Source organism: Glycine soja, chromosome 12 (assembly GCF_004193775.1).
Source record: "Glycine soja cultivar W05 chromosome 12, ASM419377v2, whole genome shotgun sequence".
Classification (NCBI taxonomy): domain Eukaryota; kingdom Viridiplantae; phylum Streptophyta; class Magnoliopsida; order Fabales; family Fabaceae; genus Glycine; species Glycine soja.
Window position 1 is genome coordinate 4,839,094 of NC_041013.1, and position 26,781 is coordinate 4,865,874.

General features: G+C 33.3%; 3 protein-coding genes across 6 annotated transcripts; 1 reads left to right on the forward strand and 2 right to left on the reverse strand.

Annotated features, from left to right (window-relative positions):
- Positions 1–9,885: 9,885 nt before the first annotated feature.
- LOC114380134 (ras-related protein RABE1c-like) lies at positions 9,886–13,983 on the forward strand. 2 transcript variants are annotated; one of them, XM_028339071.1, is made up of 8 exons: positions 9,886–10,250; positions 11,080–11,152; positions 11,244–11,344; positions 12,387–12,452; positions 12,571–12,668; positions 13,075–13,137; positions 13,215–13,307; positions 13,588–13,983. In XM_028339071.1, the coding sequence occupies exons 1-8, from the start codon at positions 10,178–10,180 to the stop codon at positions 13,663–13,665; spliced, it is 645 nt and encodes a 214-aa protein (XP_028194872.1). In that variant the 5' UTR covers positions 9,886–10,177; the 3' UTR covers positions 13,666–13,983. The 2 variants fall into 2 exon arrangements, with proteins under 2 accessions (XP_028194872.1, XP_028194873.1); XM_028339072.1 differs by lacking the exon at positions 12,387–12,452.
- Positions 13,984–16,305: 2,322 nt separating this feature from the next.
- LOC114380533 lies at positions 16,306–20,304 on the reverse strand. Of its 3 annotated transcripts, none has more exons than XM_028339633.1 (6): positions 19,985–20,302; positions 19,595–19,693; positions 17,196–18,257; positions 17,048–17,113; positions 16,744–16,942; positions 16,306–16,644 (listed from the first exon to the last, which is right to left on the reverse strand). In XM_028339633.1, the coding sequence occupies exons 2-6, from the start codon at positions 19,595–19,597 to the stop codon at positions 16,580–16,582; spliced, it is 1,395 nt and encodes a 464-aa protein (XP_028195434.1). In that variant the 5' UTR covers positions 19,598–19,693; positions 19,985–20,302; the 3' UTR covers positions 16,306–16,579. The 3 variants fall into 3 exon arrangements, with proteins under 3 accessions (XP_028195434.1, XP_028195435.1, XP_028195436.1); XM_028339634.1 differs by having other exon boundaries at positions 19,595–19,721; XM_028339635.1 differs by lacking the exon at positions 19,595–19,693 and having other exon boundaries at positions 19,985–20,304.
- A 1,214-nt stretch (positions 20,305–21,518) lies between these two features.
- LOC114378220 (zinc finger protein ZAT12-like) lies at positions 21,519–22,399 on the reverse strand. Its single transcript, XM_028336776.1, has one exon. It carries the CDS (start codon positions 22,386–22,388, stop codon positions 21,918–21,920), a length of 471 nt encoding a protein of 156 aa, XP_028192577.1. The 5' UTR covers positions 22,389–22,399; the 3' UTR covers positions 21,519–21,917.
- Positions 22,400–26,781: the final 4,382 nt, after the last annotated feature.

Below are 26,781 nucleotides of genomic sequence, written 5' to 3' on the forward strand. Positions count from 1 at the left end.
ATGTCACTCCCCACTCGACCTCGTATCTGTCCCGCTATGTATATTTTTATAATTATTAATAATGTAATTATATAATTATATATACATATTATATGCAATTGTTAATTTTATAAAGTTGTGTTTAGTTTTAAAGAGAGAAATATAGTAGATAGAAATAGATGAAAGATAATAAGAGAAATAGAGTATAAACAAAGTATGATGTTTATTTGTTTGGTTTAAAAGGAATAGATGAAGTACAATTGAATAAACCAATTAAAATACCATAATACCCTCAAAAGTTGTATGATATTTAAAACTTAAAAAAAACAACACATGGCAAAATAGAAGGATAAAACAAGTACATTTAATATTGGGAGACAAGATTTGTTTTTGTGGGACTCATCATTTTCAAACTTAACTCTCTCGTTCATCTATCATACCAAACTGACAGATGTCAATTCTATCCCCTCAAGGATTAAGGGTCGGTTCTTAGAATTACAACTAAAGTTAGGGGTCTCAATGGGCGGGTTAAGGTGGCTTCGGGTGAAAAATAACTCGATCGATGCAAATGCAATTCATCTAGTTATTTCTCCATCAATTGTGATTGTCTAGGGTTTCAATTCAGGTAGTTCTCAGACTAACAAGTTGCAAGTCTAGTTGCTCGAGGAAGAAGAACAACAAGATGAATAAATCGACGAAACACATCTACATTGGTGACCAATGTGGCGTGAGAGGAACAACCCCTTGGGACAACCATAGTTGGTTGCTATTTGCTAAGGTTTCAATGGTGTCACATAAGTTTCTAGCAACAACATTAAGGAATGGTGTTATATGATGGGATGTAGTGGCTTTTTGAAGAAACCAATCTAAAGATGATGTAGTTTGAATGGGAATTGGGTGAGCATAGCAAGAAGGTTATAGTGTAACGAGGGGGGGGGGGGGGTAAAAGAGTGTGTTTTTTATTTCAAAGACTATGGTTCTAATTTTTCTTTAAGCATTTTTTAAGAAAATATTAATCAATTTTATGGTCGATTTTAAAATATAAGAAGACTCAAATAATAAATTAAAAAATAAGAAAATCGATTTGATAAATTATACAAAATAAGAGAACAAATTTTACATTAAATCTAATAAGTAAAATATTTACAACATCAAGAAGCATAGTCAAGCACACAAGTTCTCTGCGACTACGTCTTTGTGATGGACTATCCTAAACAATGAAAATGTTGCCACTGAATGTAACTTGGTGTCCTATTTTTTTTTTTCTCTAAAAATTGACTTCTGAAAAGTGTTTTCCAAAATGTTAAAATTTTTACATTTTTAGAAAGTACTTTAGAGAAAAATGATATTTTTGAAAATATATATATACAAAAAAGGTATATTAGAAAAGTTAGATGGTGTAAATAACAATTGGCATACAAATATATTTGGGCCATTTGAGGTCTAGGCCACGATAAAAGCAAAACAAACCGTGAAAATTGATGTCTTTAAGCCGCATTTGATCCGTGAGTTCTACAAATGACAAAGCTGCACCAGACCCTAGAGTTAAAGAAGTTGTGCTTCCGATCTGATATTTCACTTTCATCATGATCGTTTATATTGAAAAACTTTAGTTAGATTTTGCAAATGTGTTTTATAGTTCTCAAGCCCAGGAAAAAAAAAAAAAAGACTCAACCTAGGAAAATGTTAGCTCAGGTTGAATTTTTAGTAGATAAATTATAATCCAAATCAAAACGAAAATTCCCATCTTTTGAATTGGAGTGTTTTGGTAGAATTATCTGCTCACACACATAACATATAAAAAAGCTGGCACGTTACGATTGCCCTTTTCTTATGCAAGTGTTCATTGCCTTTTCATACCCACCAATAGCAGATACAATACAATAGACCATATTTCATCATATTTCCGCATTAAATTACTGAATATAGTACGGGATTATACAGTGTACGAAGTATATACGAAGATGAACATACGATAACAAAATCAAATGGCACGTACGTATCATCGCAACACGTTATTACCGAAGAGGACATAAGATAGAACATGTGATCATATATCGCAAATTAATCACCTTTATTCTGGGTAGCTCTCTAAATGCCAGAACAGATCAAAACTCATAAGTCATAACAAGAAAAGTTTAGAAAGAACAAATCAGCAAAAATGAGGATAACATTGCAGAAAGCTGCAGAATAGGACACAAAAAAGCTTAATTAAAATTTCTAGTAAGAAACCATATAAGTCCACAACTTAGTAGTATCGTTTCACGTACGGAGCTGCATACAAAGATGAAATTAACATTTTCAAAATCACAACAACCTCGTTTTTTCTTCGGAAAATAAAAGGTATAAGGAGCAAGGATCAATATCTATGTCATCCCGTTCCTAAAGGGTGTCACTGCCAAAGGATCTTCAGTTGCCCAAATGATCAAACAAGTCATATATCCAAAGACTTGCAATTGTCATTGGTTGATCACGACTTGTATGTTGTCACCATCCTCGTCTGCACCCTCGCTAACCTCGTTGCTGAATGCCTCAATTGCCATCCGAATTAGCATCTTGAATTGCAATTAATACAACACACCTAGCTAGGTAATTATAGAGTATGAATAGATGATTGCTCAAAGAGAGAACAAGAGAATGAACGTTTTCTAAATTATAAAGGGGAAGGGAAGGTATTTTCCTTTTGGGTATGGGGGATGTGGGTGGGGACATAGACAGAGGATCTTCCAAGCATATGCTTAGAGCATTAACTTGCTGGCCCATTCTTTTTCACATATGCTTTTGGCATCTTTTTTATGAATAATTAATAGAATTATTTTCTTGAACGTGGATGTACCTAAAGATTTTAGTTTGCTGTTTTTTTCTCCTTTGAAAAAAAATATGTATAATATAATGGTCTTTGTCTTGGATTTCGCTCTGTGAAATGATTATTTTTATGCGATTTGAGATGTCATTCGTTCGTTACTGAATTTGCTACTTAAATCGTAACTTCAAAAACAGAAAGATGACAAAATGAAAAAGGCAAAAAATGGGTCCTCTCGTTTTCCTTGTTAAATAGGAAAGGTTATGTCTGGGGTCATGAACTCATGGGTAGCAATTGATTGGTGTCCAATGGCACATGGTACACACTAGCTAGTTGCATTAATTGAAATTAGTGTTTGGCAAAATTAACAGACAACTTAGTTGATTGTTTGATTAAATTATGATGAATATAAAATAACATTACCTTTCCAAAAAAAAAAATAACGATGATATAGTTAAGATAAAAATGAAAAAAAGAATTTTTAAGTTCAAATACAAAAATATTATAATCTATAAAAATAAATTTCTTTATTAAACAAGTCTAGTTTAATCAAATAAGTTTTTAAGTTGGTTAAATATACCAAAAGCTAGTTTAATAAAGCATCGTGAAACTCACTTTTAAGTCAATTTTGAAGAATCTGTTGATTTGCATATTGAATGCACAGATGAAGTTTAAGTAATTGGCCACACATTCCTGCTTAGGATTTTGATTTGAGTTCCCCATTTTTTTTAGGAGAGAGTTTACCAATTAATAAACATTATGAATTCACCAACTGCACTTTGGTAGTTTTTGCTGGTACTGAGTAGCGAATTGTGACTCAAATTTAAATAAAATGAACACGAGTCCGTCAATTAATAAAGGATTGTCCATAGCTCGTAAGCAATTGATGCCATTTAGAATAAGCGTGATTGAATTATTGCTGACTGTTATCTTTGTTATATAAAAGTTGTCTAAATTATGTAATTTATATATAGTTTTATTTTGATAAACTTATTTGGAAGAGAAATAAAATTGTGCATCTCAAATTTCAGTTGAACCAATTATAAAAAAAGTTGAATGTGTCATCAAATGAATTTATTTTGATAGAGATTGATGTTTTTGACAATTTTATCAAAGCACGTGTGAAGTTTAAAGACGACTAAAAGCAAAATTATTTCGAAATTCAAAATATCAATTGAAACATATATAAAAAGTTACACAAATATATCAAATAACATTATATTTGGGTATTTAGAATATTATTGTATATGTGTGGAAACCATAAAATTCGACCGTTAAGTTTATAAATAAGATCTCTCATTATCAATTTTCGATTGATTGAATCATTATTATTTAACTCCACAAATTTTTGTTTCTTCATTTTATACGTCTTTTTACATCATTTACTTTTCCAATCTCCTTTTTCTTTTTAAAATTTTTACTATTTCAAGCTCTACTTTTGAATACTTAGAAAATTACTATCGAAATCAAATTGATTATAAAAAAAACCTTTAAATAAAAAACAATATTATAAAATCTACTTACCAAATATCTTGTAGACCATTATACGATACTATTATAATTAAAAATGAATATTTTTATCGAAATTATTATTATTATATGCATTAATTAAATATTAGACAATTATCTTATAAGTTAAATATTATGAACATGCTTGTTTGATTAACATGAGCCTACGATCGAGAATGAATTATATATCTCATTTTAAAATATTTATTTATTAATTAAATTATTTAGTGAAAATTATTCAATTATTATAATGATCTATTCTTTTAGAAGAATAAGTGCAGATTTAACTATTAACACAGACATTATCCAAAATTTGCAAAAGTCCAGGAGAAATAATTTCTGTTGTAGTAAATTTTCAGTAATATAGAGATGATATATTTGCAGCATGCAATCACTTGTTTGTTGGGAAATTTTAATTTAAAAAAAGTTTAACTCCAGTTGGTGGTGGGGAACTTAATCTTGAAGAGGCCGATGAAGCTATACATAATTTTAAACCCGCAAAATCGTTTTATATGTGGTGAAGTTCATTAGAAAAGTATTCTTATTCTCAATTGATGTAACCTGACTTTTAAATTTTCCTTTGAAAAAATAACTTTTTCGACAATAAAATTTAAACATTTCCTAATATTTTTTACCTTTTACATACTACATTATTTAACGTTTTGGTATTCCCATGTGATTATATTTTTATAATCTAAAATATTAGAATGACACCCAAAGATGACTCTAATAAGTAGGATGATAGGAAATCATGAGAATATGTATCAAAGAGATAGATGCTCTAAACAATCCAGGAACTCATGTTAGTAAATAAGGATGGAAAAATATAGAGAAACAATTCCAAAAAAGAATAAGATATGCTTATGACAATATTCAATTAAAAAATAAATAAGATTTACTAAAAAAAAAATTCAATCTTTTGCCAAGTTGGTTGTAAAAGACAGTAGTCTTGATTGGAATTATGAGAAAAATATCATCGTAGCATATGAAGAATAGTGGATTTCAAAAAGCAAGGTATATTCATGTTTTTATTATACTATGCAAATAATTTTTTTATTTATGTTTTGATTCTCTATTTTTTAATTTATTTATATTTGACTATAGGAAGATCCAGATATCCTGAAATGGAAGCACGAGGGACCTGAATGCTTATATTTGTTGGAAAAATGTTTCAAGGGCACATTAACTAATGGATTTTCTATTTTAATTTCATATCAAGATCCATTGACATATGAAACACCTAATGTTGATGGTGAGAATAATGCAACGCATGGAGGAACTTAATTTCATGAAGGTGGGACCGGTAATCATCAAGGTGATAATGAACATGTGAATGAAGAACCACCAAATGTAATGCTCAGTCCCTCAAATGTGAATGCAAAGAGAAAAAGGGTGGGAAAAAGAGACAAAAAAATATGGGATAGTAGATAAACTTCAATGATCTTTTGATTATATTGTCGATGTGTTGAATCGAGTCTCTAATACTACTGTTACCAAACTAAAACTAGAAGACCTTTATAGTTATGACAAGTGTTTGTCATTATTGAATGATGTTCCAAACTTGATGAAGGGGTCATATTTATATTTTTTGGCTATGAGAATCTTAACGGTCAAAGATAACCAAGTAGCATTTTATACTTCATGGACAATGATCGTGAGATGACCTTTGATTGACTAAGCACTTCTATTGAGACAGACATCCCTCGAGCTTGTCGTTAGGATGTTTAATGCTTAGGCCTAATGGTTGAGGCTCTTAAGATTGTGACTTTGATATATGTTATGTTGTTTTAATTGTTATCTTTGTCGTAATTTGATGTTTGACATGTTGAATATTTAGACTTGATCTTTTAATGTATGAAATTGGTGTCACTTTAAGATCTGTTGCATAATGAAAATATTTTAAAAGTCCTATTTTAAGTAGTGATTAGATTTATATTTTGATTTATAGGATGAAAGATAATTCAGATGAAAGTGAGTATAGCTCTGACATGGAAAATGAAGTGTCAAATAATAATATTAATATGTTTCCACTGCATGTCATTACTATTTTAGCTGCATTCTTAGTTACAAATCATGCATTGAAACATGTTTATGAAATAAGCTAAAACCACTTCAATTCTCGCTGGTCACAAGTGGTATGAAGAATTAATACAAAGAAATAAGAATAGGTTTTTTGAGCAACTTCGAATGAGGAAAATGTATTTCAAGTTATGAGCTACATAACAAAATTTTAATGGTAGAGATCACAATGATATACCTTGTCATGAAAAATGACAAGAATTATCTCAAGTAGATGTTAAATACATGAAAGAAATGTTATCAAAGATCAATTGTTAAGACGAGTGCAACATTAGTTTCTCTTAGGACTTTACTTTTTAAAATAAGTTTGACATTTTAATTTTTATTGGTTGTTTCTACAAGTTATTGGAGTACTTATCTAACATATAAGTGAATATGTAAGTTTTAGTAAATATGAACATTTATGTTTTTTAGTCTTATTTATTTATTTTATTGAGTTTTTTTTCTATGAGGTAATTTTTAAAATAAAAATATAATAGCAATGTTATTAATAAACTTTAGTGTAACTTCATGTGAAGAACCACTACTAATCACCAAAATTTGAAAACATTTTATTAATAAAATATTGTAATAACATGGCTGTTAGGCTAAAAAAATAATATTTGGAGTTTTCATTTATCTATTATTCATATTTAAATGTCTTTTTTAATTAAAAAAATGGGCATATGATGCATGTAAAAAAAAAAGTGACTTTTACTAAACAAACATGTTTACTTTATAAGTGCTTATAAGGTTTTTTTAGGTGATTTTGGAATAAAAAAACATTTCTCCACTTGACATACACAAACAAGTTAATAATCACTTTTAATTAATTTTTTTTTACAATTGTAACCTAACATAAATGCACATTTGCTTTCGTAAAATCACTTATTTTAAAAGCACGTTGTGGTTCGAAACTTGTATTAAAGTTAAACTTCATTTTCATACTAACTTATTTGACTCTTTATGTAGAGGTGGCACTCTTTGTCTCTAACCATAAGCTCGAAGTTATAAATATGTTAGAAGTATAAACACTAATATATAATATAACGAATATTACTATAAGGATTTATTTATTAAGACAAAACTATAATATTTAAATACGCCCGTAAGGGGCAGAAGGGAACATATGAAAACAACAAGGTGATAATTTTGATTTTCATCTAGATTACCACCATGTAATATAGCATGTACATTAAAAAGTTTGTCTGAATAACAGATTAAAATTCGTATAACTGCATGTTGGAATATCTATTTTATAGTACATTTGTTTTCAAGTTGCTAAAGAACATACTGGTATTGCATAGGCGAGTGATTTTGTTTTTATCATCAATGTGAAAGTTTTATTGATGAAAACCTTATTATCAATGCACATTAGGCATGATAATAAAAAATTGAATATGTGGGTATGTGTCCGATCCATCTCGAATTTAATGGTAAAAAACTTATTTTGAGTGAAGTTGAATTTGAATTTTCTCCCATTTAAAAAAAGTAAGAACTAAGTTTCAGGTTTTCCCATAATAAAACACATCATAATGTAACATAATATCTCTCCATGACTTATTTGCTAAGCAAGTAATAATCAATCTACATTTGCACAATTTAAAAAAATTGAGAGATGACAATAATAAGATGATGAAAATGTAATTAACTATTTTATGTGTCACATCATAAGCTATACTATAGTGGCACATAATGCATAGGAATCACATTTATATTAGGTCATCATGCTATTTAGGGGCGATCAAATTAAATTAGTTTAATTGGTTCAAAATTGATATGATTTTAGAAAAATTCTGAACTGAATTTATTGTCAACGAGTTTTAAATCATTTTTTCGAATCGGTTCTAAATTGATTTTTAAATTGCTTTTTTTTTTTTATTAAAAGAAAGAAAGAAAAAGAAGTTCAGTTAACTAAACTTTTTTTCGGAAACAGTTTGACTTACAAACTAGATTTTTTCACACCCTTAATAAACAGTACCAATTTAAATTAACAGAAAAATTAATTATTAATTCAAATTTATAAAATTAAATTAATAAAGATTTGTTTACTTTTTAATAATCAGTGTATTTATCATCATTATAAAAAAAAATAAAACGATTATCCTTTCTTTTTCGTACCTTCCTCCACCCTGTACAAAAAAAAATAACTTCATCCAGCACCGTCACAAACCCCACCCCACCCCCAGCCAACCTCGCCATCACCCTGAACTGAAGTAGGATGGGCTCTTCGTTATTCGCGCTCAAAGCTTCTGTTGCCTCCGATCGAAGAGATTTGCTTCGATTCCGAACGCGCTCTTGCTTCCTGGCTCGTCTGCTTGGATTATTCATGAAAACAACAAATCCCATCGTTCTTTGTCAGTTTGATTGCACTATTTTGCCCCAATTGTTATTGTGGCTTTTTCGGATTTCTAGTTTGAGAGGGCTTTGTTACGCTTGATTCGGAATTGTCGGATTTTCATCCTCGATCGTTTGATAATGATCTTGTTGCTATGATTTTTCGAGTCTCTGGAAGGAATCTCAAATCCGGAGTGCGTTCAGATTTTTGTGTAAAGCGAAGAAGAATACAGGGAAACAATTAATTATAGACAAATAAAACTAATTAGATGAGTTAATCTGTCATACATTTTAGTTTTATTCCTAAAATATTCATTTCATTAATGATTCAAGAGATGATTATTTATTAAAAGATAATTTTTAACTATTTTATTTTTGTTGATATAATTAGACCTCACAATTAATTAGAGATAAAAATAAAATTTAATAATAAAGTAGTTATATATTTTTTAAAAGATAAATAATAATTAGTGTCTTAGAGTATTTTTGAAAATTTTTAAGTGAATTTTTTAAGTTATTTTTTGTGATTATTATATTATTTCTCATGATCTATACATCATTTTGCTTTAATAATAAGAAATTCTAAGAAATTTTAACAAACTTTGTATATTTTTTTTCTCTTTAATTTAATTATGGTGTTATTATGTGACAAATAAATATTATTTTTTATTGTCAATAAATAGTTTATTGTGGAAGATATATATTTTAATTTTAAGAAATTCTCCTTGTCATAGATTTGATCTAATGAGAAAAAAAAAGCAAGAAACTTAAAAAATCAGTTAAGAAATTCCTATTGGAAATGTTGGTATAAAAATGTTTAAAAAACTTAAAAATGTTTTTGATGAAAAGGGAAAAATTATGTTGCCAATAATCATTTTCACACTTTCGTATGATTTTCACAATAAATATTTTTTTAAATTTTTTTTAACCAATATCCTAAAAATATTAATTAATAAGATCCTTCTCATAATTAGGACTAATAAAATTTTTCTTTTTGTTTCTTATATATAAAATCAAAATAACAACAAATATAATCACGGCTAAAATTGCTATTATTTGTAAAAAAGAAAAATCGTTAGAAATTTACAATTCTAATAACATCAATCTAATTGGACTTAAAGAATTAAAATGGATTTTTTTAAAAATTTAGGTTAAATGAAATCTTTTAAAGCTTAGGTAGTAATAAATATAATTTTCTATCCCTTTGTAGCATTGGTGGAGAGAGGGGCACTGACTCACACCCACAATAGTCGGGGGCAGCTTCAAAGTACCTCCACATTGTCTCCTACTCTTACTGTTCTCTTCTCTTCTCATCATTTTTATTTTTTCCAATCAAACCAAACAAAACATAAGCACCGCTCTTTTCTCTCCGAAATTCCCATCTCCCTTCACTTCTGAGCTCTGGACCAGATCCCAGATCTCACCATCTTTCACGCACTCTTCCATCAGATTCACCCTTTCGTTTAACGCAAACTCATAACTTGAAGGTTAATGGCTGCTCCACCGGCAAGGGCTCGTGCCGATTACGATTATCTCATAAAGCTTCTCTTGATCGGTGACAGCGGTAAAGTTTTCTTTTTTGTTTAAATAATTATTTTGTTGGCAAAAAATATGTTTTTTTTAAAAAAAGTAAAAACAAGGGGAAAATGTGATTTAAGATTGGGGCTATTTTTCTATATAATGGTAAATGATGGATTTCGCTGGGGGTTCCCTTCTTGTAATTTCGTCATTTTTATTTTATTTTAATCTTGAATCGTTGAGTTTGGAGTTCGTGGCAAATGCACATCTAGTTTTTTTTTTTTAAAATCGTGAAAGGTTTGATCTTTTCATGATCTGGTTCGAGTCAGCGTTTGAATCATTGTTTCTGTTGTTGTGTCGCAAATTCTGGTGTCAAGAGGTCGAATTGCAAATTCGAGCTGATCTAGATGGTTATCGTTTAAAATTAACCTTCTCTTTGATCTATTTATCATTTGTTTAATTCAAAGTATTTGCTTGCCAAAATACGACTTAGGCCGTCTAGTTTCATCTACCAGATGTTCTTGTGTTGTTGATACCTTCATTTCCTTTTTCCCTTTAAAAAATAGAGTAAACAGTGTATGCACTGACGGTGTAAAGGATTTTTACCATCCAATTACAAATGACTATGTATGATAAGAATAACCATCTTAAAAGTTATATCAAATTATTAACGATGATTTCTGATTAGTTGATTGTGTAAAAGGTTTTACACTAATAGTTCATCTAAATTAATCTCAAAGTTATGGCATTGGTTGATGCCTCAGGATGGATTAGAAGTATTTAATAGACAACATAGTAATCACAGTGGAATAGTTGTGTTGCTTTTGTCTGAAACATAGCTGTAAGTTAACCTCTTAAGTTTTGTCTTTTTGCAGGTGTTGGGAAAAGTTGCCTCCTTCTGCGTTTCTCCGATGGTTCTTTCACCACTAGTTTCATCACAACTATAGGGTACGTTTTTACAATTTAGGAGTAATTCTGCAGAATTTTGTTTGCATCAGTTTCTCTCTCTAACTTCACAAGGCCTACCTTCCTGATGTAGCATTGATTTTAAGATAAGAACCATTGAGCTTGATGGCAAACGGATCAAGCTCCAAATTTGGGATACTGCAGGGCAGGAGCGGTTTCGGACAATTACAACTGGTAAGATTTATGATTCTTAAAGGTATTGTTATATTGATTTTAGTATCATTGTATGTGACACATGGGCACTCGTTGCTAACCAGTTGGCATCTGGTTTGTGGCACTTCCTGATGTAGGATTAAAAGATAGTAAAAAAACAAGGGAGAAATAGTACTGAGAAAAATATAAACATAAAGAAAACTAGAGAAAAGAGTGGCAGGATAGAAATGGGAAGTAACCAGTGAGAAACATCATAATTGTTATTCAGTATCAGATCTGATGACTGATATGTTAGACTGTAATGTATAGGTAATATGCAGTTCAAGTTTGAAGATAATTCTAACTACTTAGGATATGGCAAAATTTGAATCCCCTAAGTTATGTCCCAGCTGAAGCCTAAAATAGTCTCCTGCTCCTTGCTTTTTATTTCCATTATACTACTGAAACCCTGTAGAACTTATAGTTGAAAAAGTTTTTGGGAGGCATGGAGCAACTTCCATGTAGATTTTTTACTCAAGTTAATTGTTGACTGTTATTTATGTAAAGATACTAGAACTAGTGAGCCTATATTTAATTTATGTTAGATGAATATTATGGAGATTCCTTTAGGAGAGTTGGGTTTTGGAGGTGAAGGGAAGGGAGGGCAATTTTTTTTTTTTTTTTTTTAAATTAAGAGAGTTATAAAATGTTGATCCTGTGAAAGGTGAGGGAGACCAAAGAAGACATTGGAGGAAATCCTCAAGGGAGATCTTAGGCTAAATAATATTCCTAGTTTTGAATTGTGTCGAATGACATCGTGTGATCTATGTGGTCGACCTTACCCAGTGGGATAAGGCTTTGTTTTGCTGTTGTAGAGTAATATAATGTTTATCCTAAACATACCCGTAGTATTAATGTGTCAAGAGTTAAACTTCAGGCGTATCTGTACTTTACCATTGTTTCATTCATGTTACCCTAGAATTCTTGTATCTTTCATTGTTTTTTAGAAAAATGCACAAGTGAGAGTATGTCATTTTAAGTTTTTTGTGCTACATGTCTTTTCCTAAAATTTCTTATTTGGCAGCTTACTACCGTGGTGCTATGGGCATATTGCTAGTCTATGATGTTACAGATGAAGCATCATTTAACAGTGAAGTTCCCAGCTATTGCTTAATTTTGAAATTTGCAAATCTGTTCACATTTCACAACTCTTCAAACTTTGAAGGCTTTTCCATCTTGAATATTCATCCTGCTTCTACTAATTTCAGATATCAGGAATTGGATTCGCAATATTGAGCAACATGCTTCAGACAATGTTAACAAAATACTGGTGGGGAACAAAGCTGATATGGATGAAAGCAAAAGGGTAAGCAAACTTTGTTTGCGTTTCATGAAAACTCACTTTTATATTTTTCCTCACATCTTTCAAACACAAATTTGACTTGAACAACAGAGTTGCAGAGATAAGATCAAAGGGGCTTAAAAAACCAACCATTACTGTCATCAAATGTTCTTCCATCATTGTTATGCAAGTTTTACTGATAGTTGATTTTCATCATTGAGGATGTTAGAGAAATTATATTAGTGCCTGTGAATGAAACGTGTTTTTGTTGCTGGGATGGGGAGGTTTGAAAGGGGGTTGAGTTTTGATTTGATGCCATTAATTGAAGTGGTAACATCCGGGAGCCTCCTCTCTCTTATGTGTGCATGCATACATGCATGTCAGGTTTGAAATGTTTCTGATTATAATATACCTTTGGCTTTCTTTTAAGGCCGTGCCTACGTCCAAGGGCCAAGCACTGGCTGATGAGTATGGGATCAAATTCTTTGAAACTGTAAGTGGCATATACTTGGAAAATATCGAAATCCCTGAACTTTTATGTTATTATGCTCATGAAAAACACTATTGCAGAGTGCAAAGACAAATCTAAACGTGGAGGAAGTTTTCTTCTCAATAGCAAGAGATATAAAACAAAGGCTGGCTGACACTGACACCAAGGCAGAGGTATTTGAACTTCCTCTCTTTTTATTTTAAGCATTACTATTATCATATACCCAACTTCTCTTCTATCTCATTTCCACCTTATTTTTCTTCCTATTTGTCTCTTTATTTTTTCATCACAGTCATTTATCATATCTATTAATTTCTCTGTCCTTCTCTTCCTTACAACCACACACCACAAAAATGGTTCCAATTTCAATACTTTAATGCGTTAGTAGTTTCCTCTCCCCTAAGCTCTCTTATCTCTCCCTCAAGTTGAATATCAGTGATATTTTCGTTGCAGCCATCAACAATCAAAATCAACCAAGACCAGTCAGGAGGGGCTGGACAGGCTGCACAAAAATCGGCTTGTTGTGGTTGAGGACAAATGTTACAAATTGGAGGCAACATTCTTGTACAAGAACAAGAAGAAAGAAGAAATTACGTGTATAATGATCATGATGCTGACTTTGTGCTTAACCTTGTCATTCTTTATAAATTTGTGTGATAAGTAGTGTCTCTGACTTTTTTAACAAGTTACATTAAATCCAAAACTAAATGTGATTGTGGTGATTGCATGTCTAACTGCCCCTCGCTTTCTTTGGTTGGGAGACGTGAGATCCATTGAATGTTGACTTTCTTTTCTTCCTTTGACTGTATAAATGCGATGGCCTGTGCTGGATCGGTACACATTTTGAAATTTTGTTCTGAATGGGCAATATGATGAAATATAAATACAACCTGCATATTTAATTACTTTGCATAAAGCTGATATAAAAATATAGGTTTTAATTATCCATTTGGTCTCAATAGTTATAAAAAGCTTTTCTTTTTAGTGCTTGTACTTAAAAAATATTTTCTTTTAGCCTTTATACATATATTTTTAATCTTTTTAATACACGTCGTAGGGATTGAGAGATTAAAATGATATGTCTATAAACTAAAAGATTAAAAAATGTGTAGAGACTAGAAAGGAATGTTTTTAAATATAGGACTAAAGAGGGAAGTTTTTGTAATTTTAGGAATCAAATGTCATAAAGTTTGACAAAATTAAATCAGGTGTTACTAGTACTTTGTGTGTTTGAGACTTGCTTTGCGCTAGAGTGTGTAGCAATGCTAAGAGAATCTTACATGTTATTGTCTGCAACATTGTCCGTCTACAACTCGTTATTTCACGCAACAAACGGTTTCATGAATATTCATCATTACGTATTGGTTTTCTTCCTTGGAAGAAATTTGTGCTGCAGCAACCCAACCACCACCCTTCACAGTTCACAGTTCACACAACATTCAAAAGCAACCTTCGGAATTATTGGAAAGAAGGTCAACATAATCTAGTAAGCTGTACTCTTGATAATTTTCAGACAGTGTATTCCTTGGAGGGCGCCCATCACATTGATCTGTCTTCAAGTTGTCCCAAGAAAGTTTACTCATGAAAAAACACAAACATAACTATGCCAGTGTAAAAATTAAAGATAAAGAAGGCACTAGATAATTTAGTCTAGTTGAAAGCTTCAGGACGTAATTGATTAAAAGAAGTTTTCTATCATAACAACTGAAATGCTACCAAAAGGGAGATTTGTGGAGCTGTTAAATTGCCTCCAGAGGTTGATGAGAATTTAGTTGCATTGGACCTTGAGAATATTAATAAAATTAAACCTATAAACTACTGTTTCAAGGTTAAAACTTGAAAGTTAAAACCATACATGGGGCAACTTATCCCCCCTTTTTAGAGTGCCTTTGTGGGTGGAAAGCTCATATGAAATGATATAATTATTGCTCATAAATTTTTTCATGCTTTAGGGAAGCACTTGGTAAGGGAAAGAGGAACAACAACAAATTGGATATGAACAAAGCTTATGACAGAATGAAATGACCTTTTATTGAAAGGGTTTTACTTGCATTTGGTTTTGAAGAGGGAGGGTTTTTCTATTAGCTTTTGCCTTAGTATTGCTGCTTGTACTTTTGACATTCAATTATTGTCCTAGTGCTATTTGTTGGGTTTAGACTTACTGAGCCTTTTCTTTTGTTGTTTCGTTGGGCCTCAATGCCTTCAAGGAATGGACCCAAAAATAGAAACGCAAACCAAACAGACATTATGGTAACTACTATTGTCACTACCAACTTTGCTAATGGCACTACTAACTTGTGTGAAACTCCCATTTTGCCCACTCGTCAAATTCCTACACCCCTCAGGCTTCCCTTCACCAAAATCCTTCACCACCCCATCCCCATCCTCCAGCACCGCCGCATGACCCCCTCCGGCATTAGCCAAAACCATCGTGCCACCTTCCCCTACTACTTCCACCTCGTGGAGACCCCCACCTAGCCCAAATCTAAGTTGCACAACACCACCAATCCAAATAAAAAACATATCTAAGTTGCACCGCACCACCATCCCAGATCTAGAACTGCCACGCGCAGCATCATCCTCCCCATTGAGATCTACACCACCTCATGCCACCTCGTAAAGATCTTAGTGTTTGTGTTGTTTTTATGTGTAGGGGAAGGGAAAGAGGAAGGAGAAGGGGAAGGGAGTGGGAAACTTTGGCCAAAATGGAATTACATTTCCGTTTTGTATAAAAAAAATAAAATGAAAACACAATTCTATTTGGTAAATTTCCAAGTGTGTAACAAAAACGTATTTTTGTTGTATTTTGTTTTTCCATTGCATAAATGTGAGTGAAAAAACAAAACACAACAGAAACATAATTCTGTTACACACATGTACAACAAAATTATAATTTTGCTTTGTTTTATTTTTTAACCTCCATTTACGTAACAAAAACACATTTTTGTTGTGTTTCCATCCAAGGAACAATTTGGGAATACAACTAAAAGGCACCAAGTGGGAGTGCCAATAGCAATATCCACCATTATTTGCCCACCTTCCTTTCTAGAATCCACCGCCAACCTAAGAGGAACTATTAGATTTACTTGGATTTATCTTGTATATTTGGAGATAAATAAAAAACATTACATGACACTTGACGACTCACGAGTTTAGTAGAGTGCCCACAAATTAACAAGTCTAGAAGTCTTGCTCGTTTGATTACACAAGAACATAAGCTTTATCGATAATGTAATAGATAATTCTGTCCACCAAAGCACCTTGTACTGATTTGTACATAAGCTAACTTATAAAGCTTCGAATATTTTAAGCAAGGCATCCAAAGGTGCACATTACTAAAGGTTGCGGAGCCGTATAAAGACACAGGAAAAATGGTAAAAACTGACATATCTTACTATGCACACTAGAATCTATCCTAAGTTACGTTTTCACAAAGGGTTGGGACTTATAGGTTAAGTTCTTCCTTTCCATAAATGCGTTGAAGCTCCCGTGTTGCTGCTTGAAATGATTCTGGATAAAGTTGACAGGAGATAAAAAAATTTGGATAAGTGACATACCAAACAAACGTAAATGTGTTTGCGTGTACAGTGGACAGAAGGTTTCCATTACCTTTCCAGTTGCGAAATGCTTTTTGATGAATTGGTGCACCAAAAACTGTTTGAATTGTATCAAACAACAAACTTTCGGGGGTACTCCTCAATTCCTGTACTATTTGATAAATAGTCTTCCCATTCTCAAAATAAATATGATTGTTTGGATGTTTTGTTTTGCAGCCAGCATGTCTCTCAAACTCGTAAGCATTCAGAACCTGATAATGTAAACTATCAATCAGTCAATGAGTAACCTATCACAGATTTTAAGAAACAGAAAAACCTAAATTAAGGTTTGGTCAGGGTGTACACCAGTGGATTACCTTTGTATAGTTGCATGATTGGCACCCACAAAGATAGCCAGAGCCTTTTATAATTCCACGAAGTTCCTTCATCCATGCAGGAATATGAGTATAGCTTATTAAACAACGTTTCAAACAAAAGTAACAGACAACAAAGACCAAAATTTACCTCTCGTGACACTGAGATATACTTTACAGGAACTCCATCAAGAATACCAGTAGATATCAAGCTTCTGACATTAGAAGGGAAGCTGTTTGGAGCTTCATTCTTTGCTGTTTTGAGCTCTTGTTTATTCTTGGATACAGTTTCAGACTTAACTTTTGCTACCTGAAGTGTACTTGCAACTGCATCAGAACTTGACACATCCAACTCTTTCTCGTGGGCTGTTGTTGACCCATGAACTGAAGATTGATTATATAATTGATCATACTCTGCAGCAGGCCTACCCACAGAGATAATATCCCTTTCATCTGGGAACCCACCAAAAGAAATTATATTTGTGTCCTCTTTATTATAGGACTCACTAATTGATACAATTGAGTCATCACCTTTGACAAAGGGGGCACTAAATGATCTGACATGTGCATCCCCTTTGCTGTAGGTAAGTCCCATTAAAGAAGCATCACCATCCCTGTCAAAGGCTTGCCCTATTGATGCAGACCTTGTCTCAACTTCCCTGTTATAGGCCTGATGTAGATTACCATTATTTGGCCTACCAAAATTATGTCCCTCCAGAGCCTGTATATCATCTTCCTTTACCTGATTTACTTTGACTTTTTTTATTCCACCAAAATTTACACATGCTTCAGAATCTTCAATAGAATGAGATATAGACAAACCAAAAGATGCATCATCTCCATATTGATTGGTGATCATCTTTGATCTCACATTAGAATCATCAGCCAAAACATATGAAGTATTCTTCTCAGTGAAATTGACAGGCCTGGTTTCAGACCCAAATAATCGGCCAATAAATTGGTTTGGGACCGAATGAAAATTGGGATTGTTCTCCCAGGGAGGAATATTTACATTTGAAAATCCAGGACTAGATTTTTCATCTGCATCTTCTACAGCTTGTTTCTTGTTTGGAAAAAAATCTACTTCAGCAGCGTCAACAAACCATTGATGAGGTCGTTTTGGTTCAACTTTGGTAGGATTATCAAATATTGTCTCTCTGTCATTAATTTGTCCAGAACCCTTTACCATCCAAAATCCCTTGTTTTGCAAAGACTGCAGAAAAAAGTAAATAAAAACTTCAACTATGGTTCACATATAACTGTACATCTTTAAAAGAATTCTCTTTTTTTATTTCACTCACTCAAAATGATACAGGATAGAGGAGGATAGTCACATTCTAATATTCTATATAAACAAGAGGGGAGGTATTAATTATATTTAATCAATTTAGTGATTTTCAATGTGATTGTTTTTTATAGAAGCCGACCCCACCTAGTGGGATAAGGCGTTGTTGTTGTTGTTGTTGTATTGTTTTTTATAGAGCTTCATTTGTTCACCCGAGTGTGGATGAACTGCTATTTTGCATGATGGTTCATGCTGGAGAACAAGATGAAAATTCAATGATGTCTGCCAAAGGAAATAGGCTTACGGAAGGCATAGAAGGTTAAAATTTTTTGAAAAGATAAACCATGGATGCACCTAAAGATTGATTATGTTGAGATCCCACATTGACTATAGATATGGCTAAAGTAGAGCTTACAAAGGCTTGGACAATTCTCATCTCATGAGCTAACTTTTGGAATTGAGTTAAGTCCAACTCAAATTCAAGAGATTGTGTTACACAACCAGGTATATTGCAATTTGCTGGACATCTCATGGACTGACACCAAGTCTATAATAAAGCAAATAAAAAGAAAACCTACTATGATTTATCCTACAAGTTTGAGCTTCCTAACTAATTAAGAAATTCATGCTTTCCAACTAGCTCATTTAGAAGAAGCTTTTGGCATAAGAACGTTTGTCATAGGCTATTTTCCTATAAGTCCTTATGCAAGTTAGTTGCCAATATGGCCCTAATATACCAGTGCCAGTGGTTCATCATTTATGTTTACATCTACTTACATGAAGGCTGTCATATACTTCACAATATGAATTTGACTTTCCTAACGTGAGGGTCCACTTTAAAAGAAAAGGTGAAGGATCTCAACTATTGATGAGAAAATCAAGGGATTTGATTCTAAATCCATAGTTTGTTATACATGTACATATATCATAGTATTTTCTTGTCGACAAATAGAATCCTCACTTTTTCGTCTGATGTGCCCAATGTCATTTGTGTAAACTTTACAGACCCTCGAGTGTCAACACTACCCCCAATTCCCAAAGAAAAAAATTAAAAGCATGATTAGCTCCTTAATTCCAATTTCCAATAAGAAACAAACAAACTCAGCACTGTGCTACATTACAATCCAACGTGAACTTGACTACTTGGGAGAGGGATTCAGCCCTTACAAAAGAACAAAACGTACAACACAAAACTTAAGTGAAAAGCAAGAGAGCAGTCAAGGCACAATCTAATTAATCCAGTGAAAGTTAACGATTATAAATACCATTTGCTTCAACTTTTGCAGGTGAAAATATTCCTGAAAAATCCACAGAAAAATTGTTGCTGACTGACTTCAAGTGGTAAAAATGGTGCCTAATAACTCCTGCAACGAGAGAATAACCCTCTCAACACTGTTCACAAACATAATTCAACCTCAACAACGAAGGAAAATGCAAACACAGCAAGTGACCAAAGAGAATAAAATAAATAAATATATAAGAATGAGTGAATGTTCACAGTTCATTGATATTATACTTTCAAATAATGATAATTACGACAATACGTATCAATCAAAGGAATTTAAAAAAAAAATCACAGAAACTGAAATAGAATAAAATTCAGCAAGTGCCACTAATCGAGCTCGGGAATTGTGAACAAGCGATTGAACACCTACTGAGTAATAGCATAGAAGCTTCGAGAAGATTTTACGATCCGTGCCCTTAGCGATGGCCGGAACCCGAACCGGACGACCTTTCCGACGCCGGTGAACGCATAACAGTTTTCAAAGAGAGTGCCGATTCATATGATATGGTAGGGTGTGTGAGGAGCACTGGATCTTTTCTAATCCGAGGGATATAAGATAGAATGAACCTATATTTGAGCATAACTCGTGGTTGGGTTATTCGATGGCGCACACGTGTGTCGTAGAAAATAAATCTGGACCGTTGCTCAGGTGGACTAACTTCCACGACATGTAATTGGTGAGGTGCAAGAGAGACAGCACGGGGAGAAAGTTTAAGATGTATTGGGGAAATGGGAAAGGAGGAAAGTAATTGAAAATAAAGACGAGAGAATTAAGGGGAAAAATAAAATGAATTTTTGGAGTATTTGATTTGAGAAAAATAGATATAAATCTAAGAAGAAAAATGTTAAAATTTATTCTCACAATGTTTAGTTTATCATGGAAAGAGAAGAGAAATGATATTAAAATTAAAAAAGTGAAAATTTTGAATAAACAAGGGAGTCTATTTTTATTTTCTGAAAACAATTTTCAATTTCAAATTTTGAAGATTCAAAAAATACGTTTGTTTTACTTTCTTGTTTTCTAGTCTCTAGCAATCCAAACAATTCTTCTTTTCGTTCCTCCGAGGAAAGTAGATGACCATCCTACACACACAAAGTTGAATAAGAGAAAGAGAAATCATTCACAAACGCAAAAAAAAACAACACACAACATAAAACGCACATTTGAACTTCGAAGTTGGAATAGAAGCACGTTCGTAAGAAGAAGAAGAACCTTTGTTTGGGAAGATGACTGGTTGCGACAACGGCACAAATCGACAGTGACAAAACAACTTCGACATTGGAAATAGAAAACGAGATATCTAGGAACGACGGTGACGGTAGTGAGAGAGGAAGAGGGAGCATCAAAGTTCTTCGTCGAACGGAGGCTTCGTCAAATCTGACTTCGACTCCGACGTACTAATGCGAACAAGCACTCCGATGTGCACAGACTCCGACGTTTCCATGCGTGTGCACAAAGATAAGTATTCGAGTAGGAAAAAAAAAAAACGAAGAAAAGATGGATAGACAAAGATAAGTGTGGGCAATTGCATTTGTTTTTATTTATTTATTTCCGCAATCATTTATTTATTTTTCTTCAAAAATACCTCGCTTAAAAATTTAATTTCCGAAACATATATTTCACAATATGTAAATCTACAGAATTTTATTTTCCAAATTGATAATACTTTATGAATTCCAAAATTTAAAGAAAATATTTTTATTCTTTGTATTTTTTATTAAATTTGATTTTGGTTTTTATATTTTCTAATGAATAAAATTGATCCTCCAATTATAAAAAATGCGTGATTTTAAAATTATCGAACAAAATTTAAAATTATTGTTTGTTTTGATCTAAAATTGTGTTTATTAGGATGATAATTACACAAATGTGAGTGGAACGGATCGAATGAGACTATCAGAGATTGGATGCTGAGATCTATTTGATTGGATTAACTAATACAGTGGAGGATTGTGCTATATATATACAACAATAGCTTCTGATACAGTTAATGGTATCTCTACCATGACAAATGCAATCAACTACAACTACCCTCAACTAACAGTAACTGAATCCTTCATTCATATTGAAAGTTGCTTTTCAGAACATGTTCCTGAAAAGAACCATGACAGTATGCTTAATATGCTTTGCTTAACGGTAGTCAGCAAAATTTTCCAATAGCACCATGAATATACATAGAACCCTATAGAGTATAGAGTCACGCGTAAGTCAGTAAACTAAAATCACGGCAAAGTAATTAAGTAACCAAAAAAATAGTTAAAATATTTCCAACAACAGTTCGCCCTAAAAACACTCCAATCGATCAAATGAACAAATTTAAAACAGGTGTCCTTAAAATGAGGTTGAGATCATTCTCGTACGGTCCCAAGTTCGAGTCCAAGCACAAACGAAGCCTTTCAGCACCATTAGATGTTGGCACAGCATGATCGTGAGTTATCAAACCTTCATTTAAGGAAGCTGATCTATGTTTTCTCATGTGCCCTCCGAGGGCTTGTCCAATCCCAAACTCAAGCCCACAAATGGGGCACTGGTGCTTTTTTTGTGCCATCGAACACGAAAGGTTTGAAGCCATGAGTTTTAGCTTCTTGTGGCTGGCTCGGTGGCCCCCAAGTGCTTGAAACGAATGGAATTTCCTGTTACATGTCTTGCACCTAAAATCACCACAACTTAGAACCCTCTCTCTTGATGGGGTTTCAGTTTCACCAACTTTGGTCAGTAACATCAAACAATTAGCCATGCCCACCTCACTCTCCTTATCTCTGCCTCTCTTCATGAGTTTTCGTGCAGTATCAATAGCTAAGAAAGAATAGATTGCGTGGCCGCGTATGCATGGACTCTGTCTCTCTGTTGAAGACTCCAAGTTCCAACTGAAACTACAAGCCACCGTCAGGGGAAAGGAAATTACGTCCCAAATTAATTAAATAACTATTGATATTCACACAGTTTTTATATTAGTACATTGTTTCCTAGAAATACAAGATTTTAATTACATCAATTTGTGCCTCTAATTATGCACAAATCAATTCTCTACCATACGTATAAAGTATAATCACACTTACACTCATTTTTTTATATTATTTAACTTCCTTTAAATAATTAATAAAGTATTTATATTTAGAGACCCACAAGTTCTAAAATGGGGTTGATACTTTTGTTTGCTCTTTATTTCTTTCTTTCCATCATATTTATACTTCTCTCTCTTTCTCTTTTAAGGTGTCACATAGCACACATGAGTATTTATATATATTTCATTGAGTGTGGAAATGTATCTATTATTAAATTTTAGTATAAATATTCAATATTATAAGTCACGTGAAATTTTTTATAAAAAAAGATATAACAAAAATCAAATTAAATGTATTATTTTATTAAAATTTGATATCATTTGATTTTACTCTTTGACAAAAGTGACTTTTCATATATATTATCTTATTAATATAAAATTTGTGTAAACTTAATAAATTATACATTTAATAATTTTGGACGTTAAGTTTGAATATTATTAAGTTCAAATATTAGATATTAAATGAAGATATGAACCAAAATTATGGCAATCAAATTCATAAAATGAGAAAGTAAAAGGACCAAATATGTGAATTGGAGATAATAAAAAGACTAAAAGTACAATTAAAATTAAATCATATTTATATTTGCCGTTAAACACCATTTTAAGGAACTGAATCTTTAAGTAGCTTCATGCCGTTGTTAGGACTTAGGAGACTTCCTGCAATGCCTTTATATACAGGTAAGAGTATATCCTAGCAGGTACTTAACCTCTTGGATGCAGGCCAATAACACATAATTCGATGTGCTTCAATCCATTCACAGGAATTTCTTTGTGCACCTGTCATTTTTCTTACACACCCAACATTTTTTTGCTTTTTTTAAAATTACCCCTACTAATAAATGGATTCATAATCTGTAGTTATGGATTCATAATTAGTTTACAGATACATAATCCGTGAGAGGCTTACTTGTAATCCATTAATTCATATATTCATACGGATTGGCCATATGTTTGGATTACAGTTTTTTTAAAATTTTTTTAAAAAATGTTGTATAAATTAATTTAAAATTAAAGGCCCATGGAAGATTCAAACCTCTAACTTTCAAATTGTTAGCAAGACACTTTAACTAATTAAGCTAATAAGTCAATTATGTTATAAAATAATTAATATTGTTATATTCAACACTAAAATTTCTAATGTATATTTAATACACATATAAATTTATATAATAAATTTTATGACAATTAATTTTAATCTAAAAATTAATTTTTTTACATATATAAATTTTTATGAAACTTATGATTTTTATTTAAAATTTATATATGTAAAAAATACATTATTAGATTAAAATTAATTGTAATAAGGCCAAAAACATAAAACTTAAATAAAAATCATAGGTTTCATAAAAATTTATATATGTAAAAAAATTAATTATTAGATCAAAATTAACTGTCACAAAATTTATTATGTAAATTTACTTGTGCATTAAATATACATTAGAAATTTTAGTATTAAATATAGCGACATTAATTGTTTTATAACATAATTGGCCTATTAGCTCAGTTGGTTAGAGCGTCGTGCTAATAACATAAAAGTCACAAATTTAAACCCTGTATGGATCATCTTATGGATTATGAATTCATAAGTCTTGTACGAATTACAATATACTAAATGAGGAGAGCTCAGTTAAATGGAGGACATTATAATTCCAAGTACACAGACACACTATTACAATTTTACTTACATGGAAAGTTCAAAGAAAAATTTCGTTGTAGCATGAAAGCATTAAGCATCATTTTGGCATAAATTTTACCCAACGTTTCCATTCACTCACCTTTGTTCAAAAAAACAAACTCCACCCTTGTGATTCCCATTCCTCTCTCTCTCTCTCTTTCTCTCCCTCGCAGTGTGATAACAACACTAACTTAGCCACTAGTAGCAGACCAACGAGGACCGTTAAGATGCCCACCTGTTATAACGACTTCATGTAGGCACTTGAGGGAACAACCATGATGCAGAGCACTTCCCCCACCAATTATGTTATTTCCAAATTCCATTTTTGTTACAACAGATTATAGTAATTATGTTATTGATGTAGTAAGCATAATCCTTCTATCAATAGTGAATGAAATAAGAGAAAAGGCTAGTGATTACCTTTATCAAACTCTTTATTAATTCTTTATCTTTCTGCAACTTAGTCGATAGTCCTAACAACTAGTCCGACCTGTTGTCAACCATGCCTGAGCATAGCACGCGTCAAACCACCATTGACCGCCTAGAGGAGGCGGTCACCAGCCTTACCCAGAGCCACACCAACCTTGCCCAGACACAAGCCACCCTTTCCCAAGCCCAATCCACCCTCAACTCTAAAATTGATTCCATCCTTGTACACTTTGCAACCTTCACCACCACACCTTCCTCGTTGAAATCACCCAACACACCCATCCAACCACCACATTCTCGTCCTCACATGAAATTAGAGGTACCGAGATTCGATGGACAAGACCCCATGGGGTGGATATTTAAGATATCCTAAGTTTTTGATTACCAGGCGATCCCATACCACAAATGGCTTATGATGGCGTCCTTCTACATGGAGGGCCCAACGTTAATATAGTATTAGTGGATGCCTCGGAATGGGTTTCTTACCTCGTGGTCGGCGATGCTCTAGGCATTGGAGTCTCGTTTTGCCCCGTCTTTCTACGATGGTCCACAGGGCGCCTTGTTTAAGTTGCAATAGAGAGGCATGGTGAATTACCATCTCACTGAAATTGAATGCCTCGCAAATCGGGTCGTAGGCCTCGCTACCCCATTCCTACTAACCTGCTTCGTGTTCAGTCTCCTCTCAAAATTGCATCGCAAGGTCCAGGCTTTGTAGCCTTTTTTGCATCCTTAAGCTGCCACGTTAGCCAAACTCTAAGAAGACAAATTAAATGACCACTGTCGTGGTTTTCGACCTCAGACACCACCTTGAAACTCTCCGGTTCCGCCGCCATTACCAGCGGGTCCTTCGACACCCAAACTACCCTTTAAGAGATTATCTTCTAAAGACATGGCCCTATGCATAGATAAAGGGCTATGCTACCACTGCGATGAGAAGTGGATCATCGGCCACCGTTGCTAACCACGCCTCTACCTCATTATTGTCAAGCCGAACGCGGATCCTTCAACCCTAGACCCGTTACTAGCCAGTCCTCCTCTCGAGCCTCTCCCCCTTATTGACCTAGACCCAGACTCCCCTCCACATATAAGTCTCCACGCCCTCCCAGGGACCTCGACTCTAAATACATTTCGTCTCTACGACTCCATCGCCCATCATCGAATGGTTATCTTGATTGACAGTGGGAGCACCCACAACTTCATCCAATCACGCGTCACTCGTTTCCTCAATCTTTGTTCAACACCAACACAAGCCCTTCAAGTCATTGTGGGTAATGGTAGCACCCTGGGGTGCGATACCACCTCCCTCAGCGTACCTCTTAAGTTGTAGGGCCACACCTTCGTCCTTGACCTTTATCGTCTGCCTCTCAGTGGTGCTGATATTGTCCTGGGAGTGCAATAGCTGAAATTGTTAGGCCCAATTACCACATATTACTCTATGTTATAGATGACATTTTCTTATTTTGGCTAGCTCGTTGTGCTCTATGCCGATGTGCCTATTTCTCCAACACATGTCTCAGCCCAACAACTTAAACATTTCGCGCAAACACAAAGCATATCCGCTTTGTACCACTTAACACCCATTCCTGACCCAACCAAACCTTCTTCCACCCCACCACCCACAACACTTTTGAATACACCACCAGTCATCCTCTCTATTCTCGACACCTTCGCAAAACCGCACCAGCTCCTACCCATTCATGCTATCACCCATCATGTTCACCTACTACCCAACTCACCTCCGGTGAACGTCAAACCATACAAATACCCTTATTACCAGAAGGTAGAGCTAGAGAAATAGGTGGCGACGATGCTCGACGCCGATCGTATCCAACTAAGCCACAATCCTTTCTCATCTCCGGTACTCCTTATAAAAGAAAGGAATGGAAACTAGCATTGTTGTGTTGATTATAGAACCCTAAATGCCATCGCAGTCAAAGACCGCTTTCCGATGCCCACGATGGACAAGTTGTTGGATGAATTAGGACATTCGTCATG

What these genes read in the sequence shown, in the direction of transcription:
- LOC114378220 (XM_028336776.1), bottom strand. Translation starts at nt 22,388, where the DNA reads ATGAAGAGAGGCAGAGATAAGGAGAGTGAGGTGGGCATGGCTAATTGT.
- LOC114380134 (XM_028339071.1), top strand. Translation starts at nt 10,178, where the DNA reads ATGGCTGCTCCACCGGCAAGGGCTCGTGCCGATTACGATTATCTCATA. An exon ending in GTTTCGGACAATTACAACTG is followed by an intron (nt 11,345 to 12,386) that starts GTAAGATTTATG and finishes CTTATTTGGCAG; the next exon opens with CTTACTACCGTGGTGCTATG. An exon ending in ATATGGATGAAAGCAAAAGG is followed by an intron (nt 12,669 to 13,074) that starts GTAAGCAAACTT and finishes CTTTCTTTTAAG; the next exon opens with GCCGTGCCTACGTCCAAGGG.
- LOC114380533 (XM_028339633.1), bottom strand. An exon ending in ATATCTCAGTGTCACGAGAG is followed by an intron (nt 17,114 to 17,195) that starts GTAAATTTTGGT and finishes GCATGGATGAAG; the next exon opens with GAACTTCGTGGAATTATAAA. An exon ending in AATCATGCAACTATACAAAG is followed by an intron (nt 16,943 to 17,047) that starts GTAATCCACTGG and finishes TTACATTATCAG; the next exon opens with GTTCTGAATGCTTACGAGTT.